Source organism: Carcharhinus amblyrhynchos, chromosome 16, assembly GCF_965287045.1.
Source record: "Carcharhinus amblyrhynchos chromosome 16, sCarAmb.v2.hapA, whole genome shotgun sequence".
NCBI lineage: Eukaryota > Metazoa > Chordata > Chondrichthyes > Carcharhiniformes > Carcharhinidae > Carcharhinus > Carcharhinus amblyrhynchos.
Window position 1 is genome coordinate 58,807,512 of NC_137339.1, and position 20,536 is coordinate 58,828,047.

Genomic DNA, 20,536 nt, shown 5'->3' on the forward strand with positions numbered 1-20,536 from the left:
AAAAATAGGGCGAGACAGAGCAGGTGTAATGAAAAGAGGAAGCACTTCAGGCTTAATGGAACATGAGTATGACAATTAACTCCTTGAACTGTCCTGAAACTGTCAGTCAAAAAAGCTTTTAGCAGCTAATGGACCATTAGATCATTGTGTAAACAAAGCAGCCATTATTGAACAACTTTACTTACATATTCCCAACAGAGAGGGCAGCCTGACAAAATGCTTGGCTGTAACAATATACCACAAAGGCATTCAGGTTAGATAGAAACATATAACTCTGAGATGATGGTCAGATGATACATAAATGATCAATGCCAATATTTTGTTTGCATAGAGGAGCTGAACTATTCGAAGCTAAGGTGAAAAAAGCAGTTACAGCAAGACTGGAGAAAGAGAGCATATCCATGGAGATACTGAAGAAACAGTAAGTTGAATATGTAGATACGCTGTATGATGTTTGTACACCAAGAGGAAATCCTCTCTCAAACACTCAACCCTGAATTCCCAATGTTACCCATAACTGCCTGGAGACCAAAATCCCAATATTATTTGTGATTTCCAGTTCAAACTCCACTAACAGAGAAAGGTAACCATGGAAGCTGTGTTGATGGAATGAAGCCAAAAAGGAGGGTAAGCCTCTCTGGCCATTTTCCTGCACATCCCATGCAACTACACAAGGCGTGATCTTGGAGAAAGGTACCTGGCAACTATTAGATGTTATCGGGTTCCAGGGAGTGTGTCGCAAGTGCTGGAAACCAGGGAGCACATGTGAATCTTAAAAGCCTGGGAGTGAATTTGAACCAAGTGCTTTCTGTTAGTTAGGGGAGGAGATAGTTCAGTACATTTTGTTCGATCCTGTTCTGGTCTTTTCTCGAATGCACATTGGAAAAGACCAGAAGAACACAAGAAATAGGAGCAGGAATAGACCTCAGGACCAATTGACTCTGTTCTGTCATTCAACACAACCATGGCTGGTCTTGGGTTTCAACACCATTTTCCCATCTGTTCCCTGTAACCTTTGATTCCCCGAGAGACCCAAAAATCTGTCTATTCTAGCCTTCTGTATATTCAACAGTGGAACATACACAACTGAGACTTCCTAAGATTCACAACCCTTTGAATGGCATCATTCCTCTTCAAATCAGTTCTAAATGATTGGCCCCTTATTCTGAGACTCTACTCCTGCGTTTTAGATTCCTCAACCTGAAGAAACTATCTTTGGTGTCTATCAAGCCCCTTCAGAATCTTGGAGGTTTAAATGACATCATTTCTCATTCTTCCAGAGAGTCTAAACCCAATTTACTCAACCTCCCATCACAGAACAACACTTTATCCCAGGGAACAATCCAGTGAACCCTCATTGTACTGTCTCCAACACAAGTTTTTCCTTTCTTGAAAGTAGAGACTGCAAACTGTACACAGTAATCCAGATGTGGTCTCGGTATCCTATAAACTCCCCAACCCCAAACCCTAAAGGCCAACATTCCATATGCCTTCCTAATTGCTTGCTGCAGCTGCATGGTAATTTTGTGTTCCTTGAACAAACACACCTAAATCTCTCTGAACATCAACACTTCTCACCTTTTGTATTCTTACAGCTAAAGTGAATAACATGTCGCTATATCATACTCTATCTGCCATCTTGTTGTCTGCCTACCTCACCTGTCTATATCTCTTTACAGCTTCTCACAACTTACCTTTCCAGCTAGCTTTGCATCATCTGTAATCTTTGATACATTACTCTCTGTCTCTTCATCTAAGTCATTAATATAGATTGGCTGAGGACCCAGCACTGATCCTTGTAGCACTCCACTATTCATTGCCTATGGACTTGAAAAAGCCCAATTAATGCATACTCCCTTTTTTAAATCCATTAGTTTAAATCCATTAATGGATTTAAAACAGGGAGTATATATTATCCATGCTAATATATTACCCCAAATCTATGAGCCTTCATCTTGCCTAGTCACCTTTTGTGCGGCACCTTATCAAATGCCTTTTGCAGATTCAGGTATACCACATCTACTAGTTCCATCTACTAGTAATCTACTAGTACACATCTACTAGTAATTAATTACATCATCAAAAAACCCTGAAGAATTTGTCATAGCAAAACGATGTTAACTCCTTTTAATCATACTATGCTTCTCTAAGTGTATTGTTAAGACTTCCTTAGTAATAGATTCCAGTATTTTCCAATGGCTGGTGTTAGGCTAACTGGTCTATAGTTCATTGTTTTCTTTCACCCTCCTTTTTTGAGTGGTGGTGGAACATTTTCCAACTTCTAATCTTGTAGGATCACTTCCAGGTCTAAGGAATTTTGGAAAATCAAAGCTAGCAGGCCCACTATCCCTGCATAGATTCTTTTGGAATCCTAGAGTATAGGCCACCAGGTCTCAGGGATTTGTTGGATTTTATGCCTTTAGATTTCTCAATACTGTAGCGGGAATCTCCGTGAGACCCACTGTGTATCTTGTCGCGGTGGAAGCAGCCGCCATTGACCTGCAATGGGATCTTCAGGTTGTCAGCAGAGTTTTCTGCAGCAGGGCTTCGCTGTCAGAAGATCCTACTGGCATGAAAGGCCGGACAATTCAGCCCTTTATCCCTGCAAAATTAAATTCCCTAATTTCTTCACTCTCTTTAGCCCCTAGGCTATCACCTATTTCTGGTATGGAACTTGTGTCTTCCATTGTACTGATCAATGAATGAGAATGTTGAAAGACTTTTTGCTCGAAGAAGAATAAGGATATGGAATTCGTTACCATGAGGAGTTACTGACTAGAGAATCTTGACACTTCCAGTGTTATTGCAATAACTATGAATTTTGTTTCTAACTGGGAGATTGGGGGCTCAGGTTGAAGCAGTCTCTGATGGGGGTGAGTTACTCTCATGTTTGTGTGTCCATTGTCTGAGAAGGGAGTGGCAATTATACTCCCTATTTTTTATGAGATTTCTTTCTCTTTTTCTCTCCCTCCGTTATCTCCCCCAATATTAGGATGGAAAGGATCAGGGCTAAACAGAAGTATAAACTATTGGAAACACCACTGTCAAAGCCTGGTGCTGCTTCAAGCACGACCCATAGGTTAAAACCGGAGAATCAAGGAGAGTGTTCAGGTATGTGTTGATTCTTAGGAAGACTGTGTTAAGGTGAATAGTTGATGCTCTTAATTGGAATGGATGACACAATCTCTTCCTATGTGTGGCATGGTGGCACAGTGGTTAGCACTGCTGCCTCACAGCGCACTGGAGCTGATGATGGTTTAATTTATGGGGGAGTAGGGGATTCACTGCAAGAGCCGACCATTGTGCTGGCTGAGTCTAGCAAAAGCAAAACAGTTTAAATTCCTCCAAGATTCCAGTTTGGACAAAGCACCTTTTAATTAAAATTTAAATCCCTTTCCTGCCCTTTCCACTCACCCCAAAGACACTTAGCAGCACAGGACAAGACTAACAGATTTTTATTAGCGTCTCCAGTTGTCAAAGATGGTGCTGGAGCGAGGTGACTTCTTGCAAGCTGTGCCCAGGATTCAATTCCCAGCTTGGGCCACCAACCTTGCAGAGTTTGCACATTCTCCCTGTGTCTGCATGGGTTTCCTCCAGGTGCTCTGGTTTCCTTCCACCTTTTGAAAGGCGTGCTGGTTAGGTGCATTGGTCTTGCTAAATTCTCCCTCAATGTACCTGAACAGATGCCGGAGTGTGGCAACTGGGGGATTTTCACAATAACTTCACTGCAGTGTTAATGTAAGCCTACTTATGACACTGATAAATAAACTTTAAAATATGAAGAGTGGAACTAATACACCCACGCTTCCTTCCTTCTGGGCACTATTTATATTAGTGTGTGTGTGCGCCATTTACTTCATGGCCTTAATTCATTTGAAGAGAAATCTGGGTTGGAATTTTCCCCTGTTTTTTCAGAGTGTCAGGCTCTGACTGAAACCAGGCTGACCAGCTGCACAGCCAAGATTTTAGACTGGATTTTGAGCCACTCTGGAAGCATGGTTTACACTGTCACTGTGACGGGGCGTAGTCTGATAGAAGCTGGAAGGACACCCTGATCAGCGCAGAAAATAATCCACCTCCCCAACAGACTTAGGGAATCCTCCCCCACAAGGGTGTCTCACCTCCCCCCCACCAACACTGGGGGCTCTCATGCCCAAAAAGCATAACGCGAACTCTACCCCCAGAGAGTCAGCCTCTGACATAGGTTGGTACTTGCCTGTCACAAGATCAGGTCACAAGATTAGATCAGAGTTGAGGAGGAACTTCTTCACTCAAAGGGTGGTGAATCTCTGGAATTCTCTGCCCGTTGAAGTGGTGGAGGCTAAATATATTTAAGACGCGGGTAGATAGGTTTCTGATAGACAGGGGAATTAAGGGTTATGGGGAGAAAGTGGGAAAGCGGAACTGATCCACTTCAGATCAGCCGTGATCTTATTGAATGGTGGGGCAGGCTCGAAGGGCTAGATGGCCTACTCCTGCTCCTATTTCTTATGTTCTTATGTCTTAAGTGAACTCAGTTGCTGGACGAATGGGAGGTCAGTGAATGCAATATTGCGGTAAAATTGTAGTGAGGACTTTAACCACACTGAGACTGTATTAACTTATTGAACCATGTGTTTCTGAAATGTAATTCTCTACAGGTGCTGACCAAGACAAAGCAGAAGGTGACAAGAAAAAATGGTGGCAGCCCTGGGTGACTCATTCCACAAGTAGGTTCTGTAGATCCTAAGGAGGAAAGGACTGACCTTTAATCCCATCTGCTGGATACTAACCTTCAACATCACAAATATACCTCCACAGAATGTGCATCCTTTCGTATGTACAAGGAGCTCAGAAAATGTATAATCCACTGAGGGATTGGCAGATGGTTCCTGTTTTTTGTACAAGTCCAGTCCTTCAGTCAGAAACTCGACCTGGAAGCCCCTGGTCTTGATCAGTGCAAGAAGTTGTAATCAGTAATAAGCCTGATGTTGAATGTAAAGTGGGGGCATGGTGGCATAATGGTTAGCTGCCTCACAGTGCCAGGGACTTGCGTTCAATTCCAGCCTTGGGTCAACATCTGTGTGGAGTCTGCACATTCTCCCCATGTCTGCATAGGTTTCCTCCGGGTTCTCCAGTTTTCCCCACAGTCCAAAGATGTGCACTTAGGTGGAGTGGTTATGCTAAATTGCCACTTAGTGTCAGGGGGACTAGCAGGGTAAATATGTGAGGGTTATGGGGATAGGGCCCGAGTCAGTGCAGGCCTGAGAGCCCAATAGCATCCTTTTGCACTGTAGCCATCCTATCATTCTAATTAATAGATAACTGCCTGGATGAACACTCAACTTGTTCTGATGGACAGCTTCAGTATGGACCCAATACTAACACAAATATACGCTAAACAACCTCTTTCCTTTAAATTTAAGTTTATTTATTAGTGTCACAATTCGGCTTACATTAACACTGCAATGAACTTACTGTGAAATCCCTTAGTTGCCACATTCCGGTGCCTGTTCAGGTACACTAAGGGTGAATTTAACAAGGCCAATGAACCTAACCAGTAGATTTTTCAAACCGTGGGAGGAAACCTACACAGATACGGAGAGAATGTGCAGATTCCACACAGAAAGTCACCCAAGCTAGGAATCGAACCTAGGTACCTGCCACTGTGAGGCAGCTGTGTTAACTATTGTGCCACTGTGCTGTCCAATGCAATTTTAAAAAATTCATTTTACAACAAACATGAGGAGAACTGCAAAAGGCAGACAACATTAATTATTATTGTAAATGATATAGGCTTGCTTATTTGCAATGGAGCTCAGACAGTAATTGCTGTTTTTATCTGACATGTTGGTGGTGTGCTGTTCGAATTACTGACGCCCTATTTTCCTTGCTGTACAGTGATTCACAGTGGGGATTATTACCTATTCGACACTGACAGTGAGGATGAAGCTAAAGAAGAAACTGAAATAGATAAAGATGAAGCAGTAAAAGCATCAGCATTCCAGGTACGTGAGTAATGAAGGCTGTGAACATTGTCCTCATTTGAGAGATCCGAACACCTAATGCTACTCTGCATTACAGATAACTTAATATCCATTACACTACACTCATTACTCACTCATCTGCAGATACATTACATTACACACACCCACTCATCCACAGATCCATTACACTGAAACACTCATCTTCAGATCCATTATACTCACCCACTCATCTGCAGATCCATTGCACTATCCTCACCCCCCCATCTGCATTACTCACTCATTCATTTCAGATTGTTTACACTACACTCACCCACTCATATGCAGATTCATTACATTACTCACCCACTCATCTACAGATCCATTACACTGCTGACTCTCACATTTACAGATCCATTACAGTATATTCACCCATTCCTCTAAAGATCTATTATATTACACTGATTCACTCATCTACAGATCCATTATACTACACTCACCCACTCATCTACAGATCCATTGTATTACCGACTCATTCATCTACAGATTCATTGTACTACACTACAATAATCCACTCATCTACAGATTCATTACACTACGCTGACCCACTCATCTACTAATCCATTACATTACAGTACACCAACCCACTCATCTTCAGATGTATTACACTATGCTCACCTACTCATCTACAGATCCATTACACTGCTGACTCTCACATTTACAGATCCATTACAGTATATTCACCCATTCCTCTAAAGATCTATTATATTACACTGATTCACTCATCTACAGATCCATTATACTACACTCACCCACTCATCTACAGATCCATTGTATTACCGACTCATTCATCTACAGATTCATTGTACTACACTACAATAATCCACTCATCTACAGATTCATTACACTACGCTGACCCACTCATCTACTAATCCATTACATTACAGTACACCAACCCACTCATCTTCAGATGTATTACACTATGCTCACCTACTCATCTACAAATCATTACAGTGCACTGACTCACTCATCTATAGATCCGTTACACTACACTCACCCACTTATCTACAGATCCATTACACTACCCTTACCCGCTCATCTACAGGTCAATTACATTGACCTACTCATCTACAGCTTCGTTACACTACACTTAGCCGCTCATCTACAGAAACATTACATTACACTCACACACTCATCTACAGATCCATTACATTGAAACACTATCCTCAGATCCTTTATACTGATCCACTCATCTACAGATCCATTACACTACACTCTCCCATTCATCTACAGATCCATTACACTGACCTACTCATCTACAGATACATTACATTACACTTACCCAATTATCCACAGATCTATTACACTGAAACACTCATCTACAAATCCATTAATCTGACCCACTGACCTTCAAATCCATTAAACTACACTCACCCACTCATCTACAGATCCATTGCACTACACTGACTCAGTCATCTACAAATCTATTACACTACACCCACCCACTCATCTACAGATCCATTACACTGACTCACTCATCTACAGATTGATTACATTACACTCACCACTGCACTCATTCACTCATCTACAGATCCATTACGCTACACTCAACCACACATCTACAGATCCATTATATTACACTCATTCACTTATCTACAGATCCATTACATTACTGACTCACTCAACTACAGATCCATTACATTACACTGACCAACTCATTTACAGGTCTATTATACTGACCCATTCATCTACAGATCCATTACACGACACTAACCCACTCATCTACAGGTCCATTACATGACACTAACCCACTCATCTACAGGTCCATTACACGACACTAACCCACTCATCTACAGGTCCATTACACTTAACCACTCATCTACAGATTCATTACATTACATAGAAATGAGAAAATAGAAGCAGAAAAGGTCGTTTGGCTCTTCAAATCTGCTCTGCCATTCATTTTGATTATGGTTGATCATTGAGATCAACATCCTGATTCTTCTTTCCTCCCATTTCCTTGATCCTTTTATCTCTAAGAGCTTTATCAAATTTCATGTTGAAATCGTGCACCATTTTGATCTCAACTACTGTCTGTGGTAGTGAATTCCAAACATTCACCATTCCTTGGGTGCAGACGTTTCTCCTCGCCTCAGTCCTAAAAGGTTTACCCCTGATCCTCACACCATGACCTCTAATTCCCCACCATCGAGAACTGACCCATTCGAGTGATCTATTTCCATGCACTGAATGACGGGCAATTTCAGATTAATTCAGTAAGCTTCTAAACAGAATCTGAGTGCAAGTTAATTTGAACGGAGATAGCAACAAAGTGCCACACTCTGGTCCATATCGCTGTCACCCACAAGACAATGTAAACGCAGAATTTGGAGGTTATCACAATGTGTTGTCAATATCCTCAGCCTATTGACAGCAGAATCTACACCATGTGAGTCCTTTGTGAAATGACATGGAGGAGCTGGAACTCAGTGTGCAGCTTGTGGTTGGTAGAACGTGTAGTTTGCACTGTGTCTGTGGAAGGAGCAGACATGATGGGATATTTGACTGCACCTTATTTCTCTGCATCCTCACATTCTTAATTGCTGTAGAGACCAGGATCTTGCTGTTAACTCATGCCAGTGACTTTTGAACCCTTTGAACCTTCCTGATTTACCATTCCCTTCCAGTTTGCGTATGTGGCCTTTGTAAAGGACTCAAAAGCAGCGGTGAAGGAGCGACACAAGGAGCTGAAGCAGGCAAAGAAAGCACAGACGAGGAAAGAAAAAGGGGAGCATTCTCAACAAGGTAATGATTTCAGAGGGTGTGCATTAGTAACTCTGCAGTACTGAGGGGGAATGAGCACAGTTTTGTTAATAGGGATGAATGCAGCAAAATCCTGACACATCAACACTTACTGTTCATGCTTCTGGAGTGTTGAAAGTTGGCTGAAACTGGAGGGGATGGGTGTGTTCTCACTGATCATTTATCCATCAGATCAGTTGGGCTCTCGATATTGCATGTCAGAGGTCGCATTTTTAAAATTTTTTTCATTCATGCGTGGGACATGGGCATCGCTGGCTGGCCTGCATTTATTGCCCATCCCTCGTTGCCCTTGAACTGAGTGACTCACTCAGCCTTTACAGAGGGCAGTTGAGAGTCAACCACATTGCTGTGGCTTTGGAGTCACTTGTAGACCAGACCAGGTAAGGACAGCAGATTTCCTTCCCTAAAGGACATTAGTGACCCAGATGGGGTTTTCCAACAATTGACAATGGTTTTCATGATCATCAATAGATTCTTAATTCCAGATTTTTTTATTGAATTAAATTCAAGCATCCATTATTGACATTTTAGTGAGTTGTTGATGTATTTTCAATGGCAGTTGCTTTGCGAGTAATTCATTGGCTGTAAAGCACTTTGGGACGTTCAAAAATTCATCTGTGGGACATGGGCATCACTGGTTGGCCAGCATTTATTGCCCATCCCTAGTTGCCCTTGTTCAGAGGGCAGTTGAGCATCAACTATGTTGCTGTAGCTCTGGAGTCACATATCGGCCAGACCAGAAAAGGATGGCAGATTTCCTTCCCTAAAGGGTGTTAATGAACGAGGTGAGTTTATTCAACAGTCAACAGTGATTTCATGGTCATCAGTAGATTCTTAATTCCAGGTTTTTTTTTAGTGAATTCAAATTCCACCATCTATTATAGCAGGAATCGAACCAGGGTGCCCAGAATATTAGCTCATTTTCTGGATTAATAGACTAGCGATAATACCACTAGGCCATCACCTCCCCCAACAGAAATAGTTAACAGTTAGCAGAAATTCAACACTTAATAACAGTACTGAGGTTTAAAAGCGCTCAGATGGAGGACTTGTAACTCCGAGCTCAGTATAAAGGCTGCAGATCTTTGAAATTCAAATCCCATTTTCTACACCCACTTATTATGTTTTAAAAAAAACATTTATGGGATGCTAAACCAGCATTTATTACCCATCCCTAGTTGCCCTTGAGAAGATAGTGATAAGCTGCCTTCTTCAACTTCTGCAGTCCCTGACATATAAATACAGGAAGGATTTGGTTAGGAAGGATGTTGCAAAATTTTGACCCAGTAATAGTGAGGGAAAGGCTGATATATTTCCAATTCAGGATGGTGAGTGGCTTGGAGGGGAACTTTTCTCTCCAGGTGGTGGTATTCCTAGGTATCTGCTGCCCTTGCCTTTCTAGATGGTAGTGACCATAGATTTGGAAGGTGCTGCCATCAATGATGATGGCAGTGAATGTTTGTTGGTGGGATGCTAATGAAGCAGGTGTTGAACTTCTTGAATGTTTTTGGAACTGCACCCAAGCAGGCAAGTGGAGAATATTTCATCACATTCCTAACTTGTGTCCTTGTAGATATTGGGCAGGCTTTGGGCAGTCAGGAGGTGAGTTACTCACCACAGGATTCCCAGCCTCTGACCTGTTCTTGTAGCAACAGTACTTATATGGCTTGTCCAGTTCAGTTTCTGATCAATGGTAACCCCCAGGAAGCAGAAAGTGGGGGATTCAGTGAAGATAAAGCCATTGAATGTTAAGGAGTGATGGATAGAATGTGCCTTATTAAAGATGGTCAGTGTCTGGCATTTGTGTGGCACAAATGTTACTTAATGCTTTAAACCAGAAGACCATGCACTAATTAAATGAATGGCATTGCTGCAGTGTAACTAAGCAGACATGGTATAACATAAATAGAAAGAGGTGATGTGATTATAAACAGTAGTGATACCCTCATGTAAATTAAGAATTTTTGAAAAAAATAATTTATGTGAAATTTGAAAAAAATAATTTTTATGAATGTTTAAAATAAAAGAGTTGATAAAATGACATAAAAGTGTCAGAGATGTAAATATATTTTTGAATTTCAGATTTAAACAGGACAGACTCCAGTGAAGATGAGTTGGATGCCTCGAGTGCTCACGAAGGCAATTCTGAGGATCCGGGTCAGTCACACCCACATATCCATTTCATATCATGCGCGCTTCACTTTTGATTTGATTTATTATTGTCATATCTATTAGTATACAATGAAAAATATTGTTTCTTGCATGCTATGCAGACAAAGCATACCATTCATAGAGCACATAAGGGAGAAGGAAAGGAGAGGGTGCAGAATGTGGTGTTATAGTCACAGCTAGAGTGTAGAGAAAGATCAGCTTAATAAAAGATAGGTCTATTAAAAAGTCTTATGGCAGCAGGGAAGAAACTGTTCTTGACTTGATTGGTACATGACCCCAGGCTTTTGGTCTGTTTCCTGGCGGAAGAAGGAGGAAGAGAGTATGTCCAGGGTCCTTGATGACGCTGACTGCTTTACTGTGGCAGTGGAAAGTGTAGACAGAGTCCGTGGATGGGAGGCAGGTTTTCGTGATGTAGTTTCTTGCGGTCTTGTCAGAGCAGGAGCTATACCAAGATGTGATACATCCAGAAAGGATGCTTTCTATGGTGCATCTATAAAGGTTGGTGAGAGTTGTAGTGGACATGCCAAATTTCCTTAGCCCCCTGAGAAAGTAGAGGCATTGGTGGGCTTTCTTAAATATAGTGTCGGTATGGTGGAGGGGGGTACCATGACAGATGGTTAGTAATCTTGACACCTAGAAACCCAAAGCTCTCAACCATTTCCACATCATCCCCATTGATGTTGATGACAGTTAAAAATTCTTAATAAAACCTAAGACAAATAGATCAGCCAGTGGAAAATGTAAATGCTGTTAGTGGTACACAAGTGAAGTTTGAAGGACACCCTCTTATTTGGGACTAATTTGGGCAGACTCCCACTTTCAGCTCCTGTTAATGGGACTACATGGGTAGGAGGCAGTTGAAAAATCCACTCTCCACTATATGGTGACAATCTGCAGAGGGTAAAAGGAGGGTGGATTATTGAGACCAATAGTGTGTGGGATTGTCTTATTTTCTACCTCCATGTTAGGTTGTCACCTCATGTATTGTGCTGTGTTGACTGGAAAATGGCACAGATTCCAGAACTGATTTGAAAAATGATTGGAGGATGGGTGGTCAGTGTAATGATTTACAAGTAGAATCAGATAAAGCCCAAAATATTTGTAGAGCGTTATTGTTATTGATTTTCTTTGGTTATCAAGTAAATAACCATTTTCATTTTTGATAAAGGTTTCATTGGAATTGTTATATGTCAACATCTCAGATTTACTTTTCCTGTGATATGCCACCACCAAACTAAATACCAATATAGGAATCGGAGCAGCAGTAGGCGATTGAGCCCTTCGAACCTACTCTGCTATTCAATCAAATCATGGCTGGTTTCTCCCTGGTCTCAAATCCACCTCCCTGCCTGTTCCCCAACTCCCTTTAACTCATTTGTTATCCAGTATATATTTATCTCCTTTTTGAAACAATTTAATGATTCAGACTCCACCGCACTATGGGGCAGTGAATTCCACAAATTCACCCCCCCTCTGTGGGAAGTAGTTCTTTCTCATCTCAATTTTATATCTACCGCCTCTCAACCTATACCCTGTGACCTCTTGTTCTAGATTGTCCCACAAAGGGAAACATTTGGCCTACATTTACTTTATCAGTCCCTTTTAGAATTTTATATACCTCGATCAGATCCCCTCTCATTTTTCTAAACTCCAGCAAGTACAAACCCAAACTGTTTAATCTCCCCTCATACATCAAGCTTTTCATCCCCGAATCAATCTGCTCAACCTCCTCTGAGCTGCCTTCAATGCCACCACATCCTTCCTCAAAAAAGAGACCAAAACTGGACATAGTAGTCCAGATGTGGTCTCATCAACACCCTACACAGTTACAACAATACTTCTCACTTTGTAACTCCATAACTACATTACATACCTTGGGAAACTAGGGAAGCCATGTTGAAAAATGGCTGAGTGGGCGAGTTTAAAGGATTTCTGTCACCTTGTGGAAAAACATTTTCCACTTGGAAACTAAAACAATCTCAGAACAACATATAGCTATGACTTTGCATTAAAAACAATTGGTCCTTGAATCCTGAAAGTATAGACAAAGCCTATTAGTTGATCAGATATTGGGCTTCTAGGATGAACAATCCCAAGTTCTCTGGTTCCTTCACATAACTGATGTCCCTTATCCATGATATCGTTCCAACAAATCTCCCAGAATTGGATAAATACCAATCAAAATGTTTTTCATGGCTTTCTTGTTTTGTACTCTCTGTCTAAGCAAAGGATAGCATGGTGGCACAGTGGTTAGCGCTGCTACCTCACAGCACCAGGGTTTCGGATTCAATTCCGGCTTTGGGTGACTGCTCGTGTGGAGTTTGCACGTTCTCTCTGTGTCTGTGTGGATTTCCTCTGGGTGCTCCAGTTTCCTCCCACACCCTAAAGATGCACAGGATAGGTGGATTGGCTATGCTAAATTGCCCCTTAGTGTCAAGAGGACTAGCAAGTACGTGGGGTTACAGGGCGAGGGCTTGGGTGGGATTGTTGTTGGTACAGGTTCGATGGGCTGATTGAGCTTGTTCTGCACTGTAGGGATTCTATAATTCTCTGATAAACCACACACTTTTTGACAGCCTTATCAACTTATCTCACCATCTCCAAGATGAAATCACCAGGTGTCTCCATTACTGCACACTTTTAAAATTTTAAATTTATATTGCCTCTCCTCTTTCTCTTCAAAATTTGTTTCAAAATATATGCAGGCACAGCAAGTAGTTAATGTGGTATTCGCAAGATTGACTTAGGAGGCTGTGGAGGATCAACAAAAACCAAGAGTTTAATGTTTATTTATCAGTGTCACAAGTAGGCTTACATTAACAACGCAATGCTTTATTGAAGAGATGTTATACTGCTCAGCTATCCACACAAAAAATGGCCAGTAATGCCATGAATCATAAAACCCCCACAGTGCTGAAAGGGGCCATTCGACTCATTGAGTCTGCATCTATTTTCCAACAGAGTATCTTACGCAGGCCCATCTCTACTCTATCCCTGTAACCTCACACATTTACTGTGCTAATTCCTCTAACTTACACAACTTGAGAGACAAGCAGCAATTTAGCCTAACTAATTCCCCAACCCACACGTCTTTGGACTGTAGGAGGAAACTGGAGCACTTGGAGGAAATGCATGCAGATACGCGGAGAATGCTTGCACAGTCACCAAAGGCCGGAATTGAACCTGGGTCCTTGGTGTTGTGAGGCCGAGGTGCTAACCACTTGTCTAGCGTGCTGCCCTTTGGGTTGGGGAGGCATGGTGGCACAGTGGTTGGTGCTGCTGCCTCACAGCACCAGGGACCTGGCATCAATTTCCAGCTTGGGTCACTGTCTGTGCGGAGTCTGCATGTTCTCCCTGTGTCTATGTTGGTTTCCTCTGGATGCTGCAGCTTCTTCCCACAGGCCCACATAGTAGCATTTTGTTCAGTTTTGTCACCTTCTTTGAGGAAGGATGTAGTAGCACTGGAGGTGGTTAAAAAGAAGTTCACTCAATTGATTCAAGGGGTGAAAATGAGGAGCGGTTGAGCAGCTTGGGCTTGTACTCGCTGGAGTACAGAAGGACGAGGGGAGATTTGATTGAAATATATAAAATACTCAACAGGGCTGATAAAGTAAATTTTAACCAAATGTTCCCCCTCCTAGAACAGTCGAGGACAAGAGGTCATAGTTGTAGAGAAAAAGGGAGGAGGTTCAAGATAGAGATGAGGAGAAGCTACTTCCCATAGAGAGTTATGAATCTATGGAACTCGCTGCCCCAGAGTGCAACTGCTGTAGAATCAATAAATGAATTCAAGAAAGAGGCAGATAAATATTTGTTCAAAAGCAGGATAGAAGGCTATGGGAAAAGGCAGGGAATTGGAGCTGGGATGAGTTGGAGGTCAGCCATGATCGTATAGAATGGCGGAGTGGGCTTGCAAGGCTGAACTCCTACTCGCTCCTAATTCTTATGTTCCGAAAGACATGCTGGTTAATGAATTGACCGTGCTAACTTCTCCTTAATGTATCTGAACAGGCACCAGAGTGTGGCAACTATGGGACTTTCACAATAACTTCATTGCAGTGTTAATGTAAGCCTACTTGTGACAGTAGTAACAATATAAAATATAAGGTGGTAAATCCAAGTTATTATCACTGTGAATCTCCCACTGGCCAAAAAGGCAGCTGTTCCAATACTGATCGTACCTCATTTCTCACACCTATTACTGTCCTTTCTTTCTGTGCAGATAATTTCATCAAGCGAGGAATCAACATCCTGACCTTCAGCTGGATGTTTGTCCAAGCTTTGCTGGATGGGATGATTGAGCTGCTGAATTCCATCTCCAAGGATTACAATGATATCTCTGCTGTGTTGAGATTTGAGAGATCAATTCTGAAAAGAGAATTAAAACAGGTTTCATTCACTTTTAACATATATCTGCAAACCACTGATTCTTCAAACATTTAAGCTTGTTCGTTCTTGGTTCAGTAATACCTGTTTACAGGACAGGATGATCTATGGTTTTGTAAATGTCATTCAAATTTGTGGTTTGGCCCAAATGTTGAGAAGCAGAATCACTTGATATTTCTTTGGTGACAAAGCCAATTCAGAGAACGTTGTACTTTAGTAATGCTTAAACCAATCTACTTCTTAATTATTTGTTTTCATTGAATTATAAGTTTTTTGATTTGATATGATTTATTATTGGGATACAGTGGAAAGTATTGTTTCTTGCATATTACACAGACAAAGCATACTGTTCATAGGGGAGAAGGAAAGGAGAGAGCTCAAAATGTAGTGTTACAGTCACAGCTAGGGTGTAGAGAAAGATCAACTTAACATAAAATAGGTCCATCCAGAAGCCTGATGGCAGCAGAGAAGAAGCTGTGCTTGAGTCTGTTGGTACGCGGTCTCAGATTTTTTGTATCTTTTTCCCAGTGGAGGAAGGTGGAAGAGAGAATGTCCGGGGTACATTTGTTCCTTGATTATGCTGGCTGCTTTTCTGAGGCAGAGGGATGTGTAGATGGAGTCTTTAGTAGCTCTGTCTTGTTCAGTGCCTACTGGTTAATTCTGTGTTAAATATCACATGCTGTGGCTCAGGTGTCCCACCCGGCTTGGCAGTCTCTGCCATATTTTGTGCAGAGGAAGGCTCAAAGGTGTGGGTTTTGCTGTTTCTATTTTCCTGCTGAGCCTTTTTCTTGGCCAGCTGAGCTTTCTGTTTCTCCTGGCTTCTCCAATGCTTTATAAACACTCAAATAACTTCACTTATCTCGTTTCCATATTCACCACCAATCTGTCACTTGATGCTGACATTAAATGCACAACATCAGCCCTGACTCAGACATATTCGTTGGATGACAATTTAAGTCTAAAGATGGTGAAGTTGCCTGAGTATCCACAAACTGATGTGGATGTGCCGGCGTTGGACTGGGGTAAACACAGTAAGAAGTCTGACAACACCAGGTTTAAGTCTAACTGCATTATTTGATAGTACACTCACTAGCTTTCAGGGTTAGCCCCTTCGTCAGGTGGGGCTAACCCTGAAAGCTAGTGAGTGTACTATCAAATAATTCAGTTGGACTTAAACCTGGTGTTGTCAGACTTTTTACTGTATCCGCAAACCCACCAGTGATGAAGATGGTGAATATTGGCACTCACCATTGGGGAACAGTCACCACTGATCATGACCTCTGGAGATGGATTATTCGGAAGGCCATTGGAAGAGGCGAGCAGAAATGGGACTGTAACTAACTGAATGGTAATCATTACCAGCCATTGAGCCATACTTAAAAAGTACAGTGAGAATTGTTATAATTCCCCTAGAGACCAAAATCTTTGAAAAAGAAATATAAGCTTTCACTGTGTGACTGGAAGGATCACACAAAGTTTCAGGTTTACTGTAGCAAACAAACTAAAAGCAACACTGACTAAATGTTTCCCTAGATTGGCATTCCAGGAGCCAGTTCAAAGCTATAGTTTGTTCTTGTCCCTTTTTTTATCAATCTTATTGATAAAAACCCATTCAGTATTTAAAGTTCTTCAACCACTTACTACTTTATAACAACAAGCATTTGTATTCATAGCCCCAGACCAAAGACTTTATAACCACTTGGAGCTGACACTCAAACTGTAAATTGACAAGCATTCCACGCCGATAATGATAGGTTGTGAAATCTATCATGCAGCGCAAATCCTCTTAGGATAACCCTCAGGTTTATGTTAACAGAGTGAAATAGCAAGTTCTGATTTTTTTAACATACAGTCTTTTTTTAAAATTTAAAAGCCAGGAGACTTAGTTGATTTGTTTTGACCTTGAGATTTTACTCCATAGACTCATTTCCCTCTGAGAGAAAAACATTATCCTCATCTCTGACTTAAGAGATGTCTTAAAACCCCTTATTCTTAAAACTCTATCCCCTAGTCTTCCTCATACTCACCCTATCAAGATGGACAATGATAAGTGTCTTGCCATAATGCCCACACCCAAAAATCGATGAAACATGTGTACTACTGTTAATAGGTAGGAGATATTGGGAGTACATAAGAACATAAGAAATAGGAGCAGGAGTAGGCCATCTAGCTCTTCGAGCCTGCCCCGCCATTCAACAAGATCATGGCTGATCTGTCGTGGCTCAGTTCCACATTCCCGCCCTCTCCCCATAACCCTTAATCCCCTCTCTTATCAAAAACCCATCAACCCGCGTCTTAAAAATATTTAGCGAGGTAGCCTCCACCACTTCAACAGGCAGAGAATTCCAGAGATTCACCACCCTTTGAGTGAAGAAGTTCCTCCTCAACTCCGTTCTAAACCGCCCCCCCTTTATCTTGAGGCTGTGCCCCCTAGTCCTACTATCCTTTCTGAGCGGGAAGAGTCTCTCCATCTCTATCCTATCCATCCCATTCATCTTATACGTCTCAATGAGATCTCCCCTCATTCTTCTAAACTCTAACGAGTACAAGCCTAATTTATTCAGCCTCTCCTCATAGCTCAACCCCCTCAACTCTGGCATCAGCCTAGTAAACCTCCTCTGCACTCCCTCCAAGGCCAAAATATCCTTGCGTAAGTACGGCGCCCAAAACTGCACACAGTACTCCAGCTGCGGTCTCACCAATGCCCTATACAGCCGCAGCAAGACCTCCCTACTTTTATATTCAATCCCCCTCGCTATGAAGGCCAGCATCCCATTCGCCTTCCTGACCACCTGCTGCACCTGCAAGCTGGGTTTTTGCGACTCATGCACAAGGACCCCGAGGTCCCTCTGCACCGTTGCCTGCTGCAGTTTTTCGCCACGTAAGTGATAATCCTTCCTACCATTATTCCTACCAAAGTGGACCACCTCACACTTGCCAACATTAAATTCCATTTGCCATTTCCTGGCCCATTCGCCCAGCCTATCTAGATCCTTCTGCAGACTCTCCACAAGATGTGATGAGGTGAAGGAGTCACTGTAAAATCCAAAACATTGTACAGTTAATAAATCAGACAGTATCATGTCTACACAGTGTAACCAGACCTTTCCATTTCACTTAGGGGAAGCTTTCGAACCAGGAGACCATTCATCGTTTTTACAATGCCAAACTGAAAAGTCAAGCTTGCTGCAGCGCTGATGGAGTTTTACTGAGAGCGGGGGTAATGAAAGGAGGGCGAGCTACAGAATCGGGATACCATAAAATGGCCAGTGCAGATTCAATGTTGTCCAGAGACAGCAGTGTATCCAGGTAATGCAGTTAATGTGGCCAAAGTACACGTAGTCCAGTGTTGGAATTCCAGGTGACCATGTGTTGCTGTACGAATTCTGTTTTGTCCTTGTTTGCTATATTAATATAATTGTAGTATTTACTGAACAAACTAGTGGTGCATTACTGAAGCATACTCTATTGACTTTTATATTGACAGCTGTCCAATCGTGAACACGGTTGTAATCTCAACTGATTAGTCCCCTTTTTTAATTCATGTGGGCTTTGCTGGTTGGGCCATGTGGGTGGCTCTGTTTCCTCACAGTGCCAGGGATCCGGGTTCAATTTCCGGCTTAGGTCACTGTCTGTGCGGACAGTGCACAATTTTCCCCTTGTCTGGGTGGGTTTCCTCCGGGTACACCGGTTTCCTCCCACAGTCTGAAAGACGTACTGGTTAGGTGAATTGGCCATGCTAAATTCTCCCTCAGTGTACCCAAAAAGGTGTTGAAGTATGATGACTAGACGATTTTCACAGTCACTTCATTGCAGTGTTAATGTAAGCCTACTTGTGACACTAATAAATAAACAATAATTATTACCCATCCCTGAACTTCAACTTCCAGAGGGTATTCAAGAGTTGGTCACATTGGCGTGGGTCTGGAGTCACATGTAGGCCAGTCTAGGTAAGGACAGCAGATTTCCTTCATGTAATCCCTACAGTGCAAAAGGAGGCCATTCAACCATCAAGCCTAAACTGTCCAAGCTTACCACATAACTCCACATGTTAGAGTCATAGAGGTTTACAACATGGAAACAGGTCCTTCAGCCCAACTTGTCCATGCTGCCCTTTTTTTTAAACCCCAAAGCTAGCCCCAATTGCCTGCATTTGGCCCATACCCTTCTGTACCCATCTTACCCATGTAACTATCTAAATGCTTTTTAAAAGACAAAAATTGAACCCATCTTACTACTACCTCTGGCAGCTTGTTCCAGAGACTCACCACCCTCTGTGAGAAAAAGTTGCCCCTCTGGACACTTTTGTATCTCTCCCCTCTCATCTTAAACCTATGCCCTCTAGTTTTAGATTTCCCTACCTTTGGGAAAAGATATCGACTATCCAGCTGATCCATGCCTCTCATTATTTTATAGACCTCTATAGGTTTACCCCTCATCCTCCTAACGTATACCTTGGGGCACTAAGGGATCAATCGTGATCAATCCACCTAACCTGCACATCTTTGGAGTGTGGGAGGAAACCCCCACAGACACAGGGAGAGTGTGCAAACTCCACACAGTGACCCGAGGCTGGAATTGAACCCGGGTCCCTGGTGTTGTGAGGCACCACAACTGTGCCACCATGCCACCCCTTTCCTGGAGGACATTAGTGAAGTGAATGAGTTTTAAGACAATCAACAATGGTTTCATGGTCATCATTTCAATGAACACACTACACAACATGTTATTTAGGGGAAGGATTGAATGTGGTGCAGCTCTATCTATTTTACACAGAATTAGATAATAAGCAAATCCAGTGTTAGAAAATAGCATTAAAATTCGCTCACAGACGCTTGGGTGAGACTTTCTCCTGGAAAAGTCAGTCTGTGAATGGTAATATATGTCTGCTACTTGCAACTATTTCGTTTTAAAACCTAAGCTGTATGTAATTGTTTTTAGCTATCTGTGCACGTTCTTCCAAAATTCTCCTGATCTGAGAAGTGCTTGGATTGGAAAATTGTTCATTGTCAATCCACTAGTTAAGAAGGATGACAGAGAGAAACCAAGGAACTAATATCTGTTGTTGGGATGTAGCTGGAGTTTATAGTTAATAATAGAAGAAGACAATCATAGAAAGCCAACAGTGCAGAAGGAGACCATTCAGTCCATCGAGTCTGCAGGACTCCCTGACAGAGCATCTTTCCCATGCCCTATCCATGTAATCCGACATA

General features: G+C 42.1%; 1 protein-coding gene across 1 annotated transcript in view; it reads left to right on the plus strand.

Moving 5' to 3' along the window:
- Positions 1-20,536, plus strand: part of LOC145353693 (piezo-type mechanosensitive ion channel component 2) — a 176,616-nt gene that overhangs the window by 107,515 nt on the left and 48,565 nt on the right. Inside the window, exons 31-38 of the mRNA XM_080204463.1 lie at positions 332-421; positions 2,993-3,111; positions 4,641-4,709; positions 5,881-5,987; positions 8,630-8,747; positions 10,848-10,922; positions 15,160-15,326; positions 18,445-18,632. Coding sequence (XP_080060589.1) covers positions 332-421; positions 2,993-3,111; positions 4,641-4,709; positions 5,881-5,987; positions 8,630-8,747; positions 10,848-10,922; positions 15,160-15,326; positions 18,445-18,632 — 933 coding nt within the window. The remainder of the gene's footprint in view (positions 1-331; positions 422-2,992; positions 3,112-4,640; positions 4,710-5,880; positions 5,988-8,629; positions 8,748-10,847; positions 10,923-15,159; positions 15,327-18,444; positions 18,633-20,536) is intronic.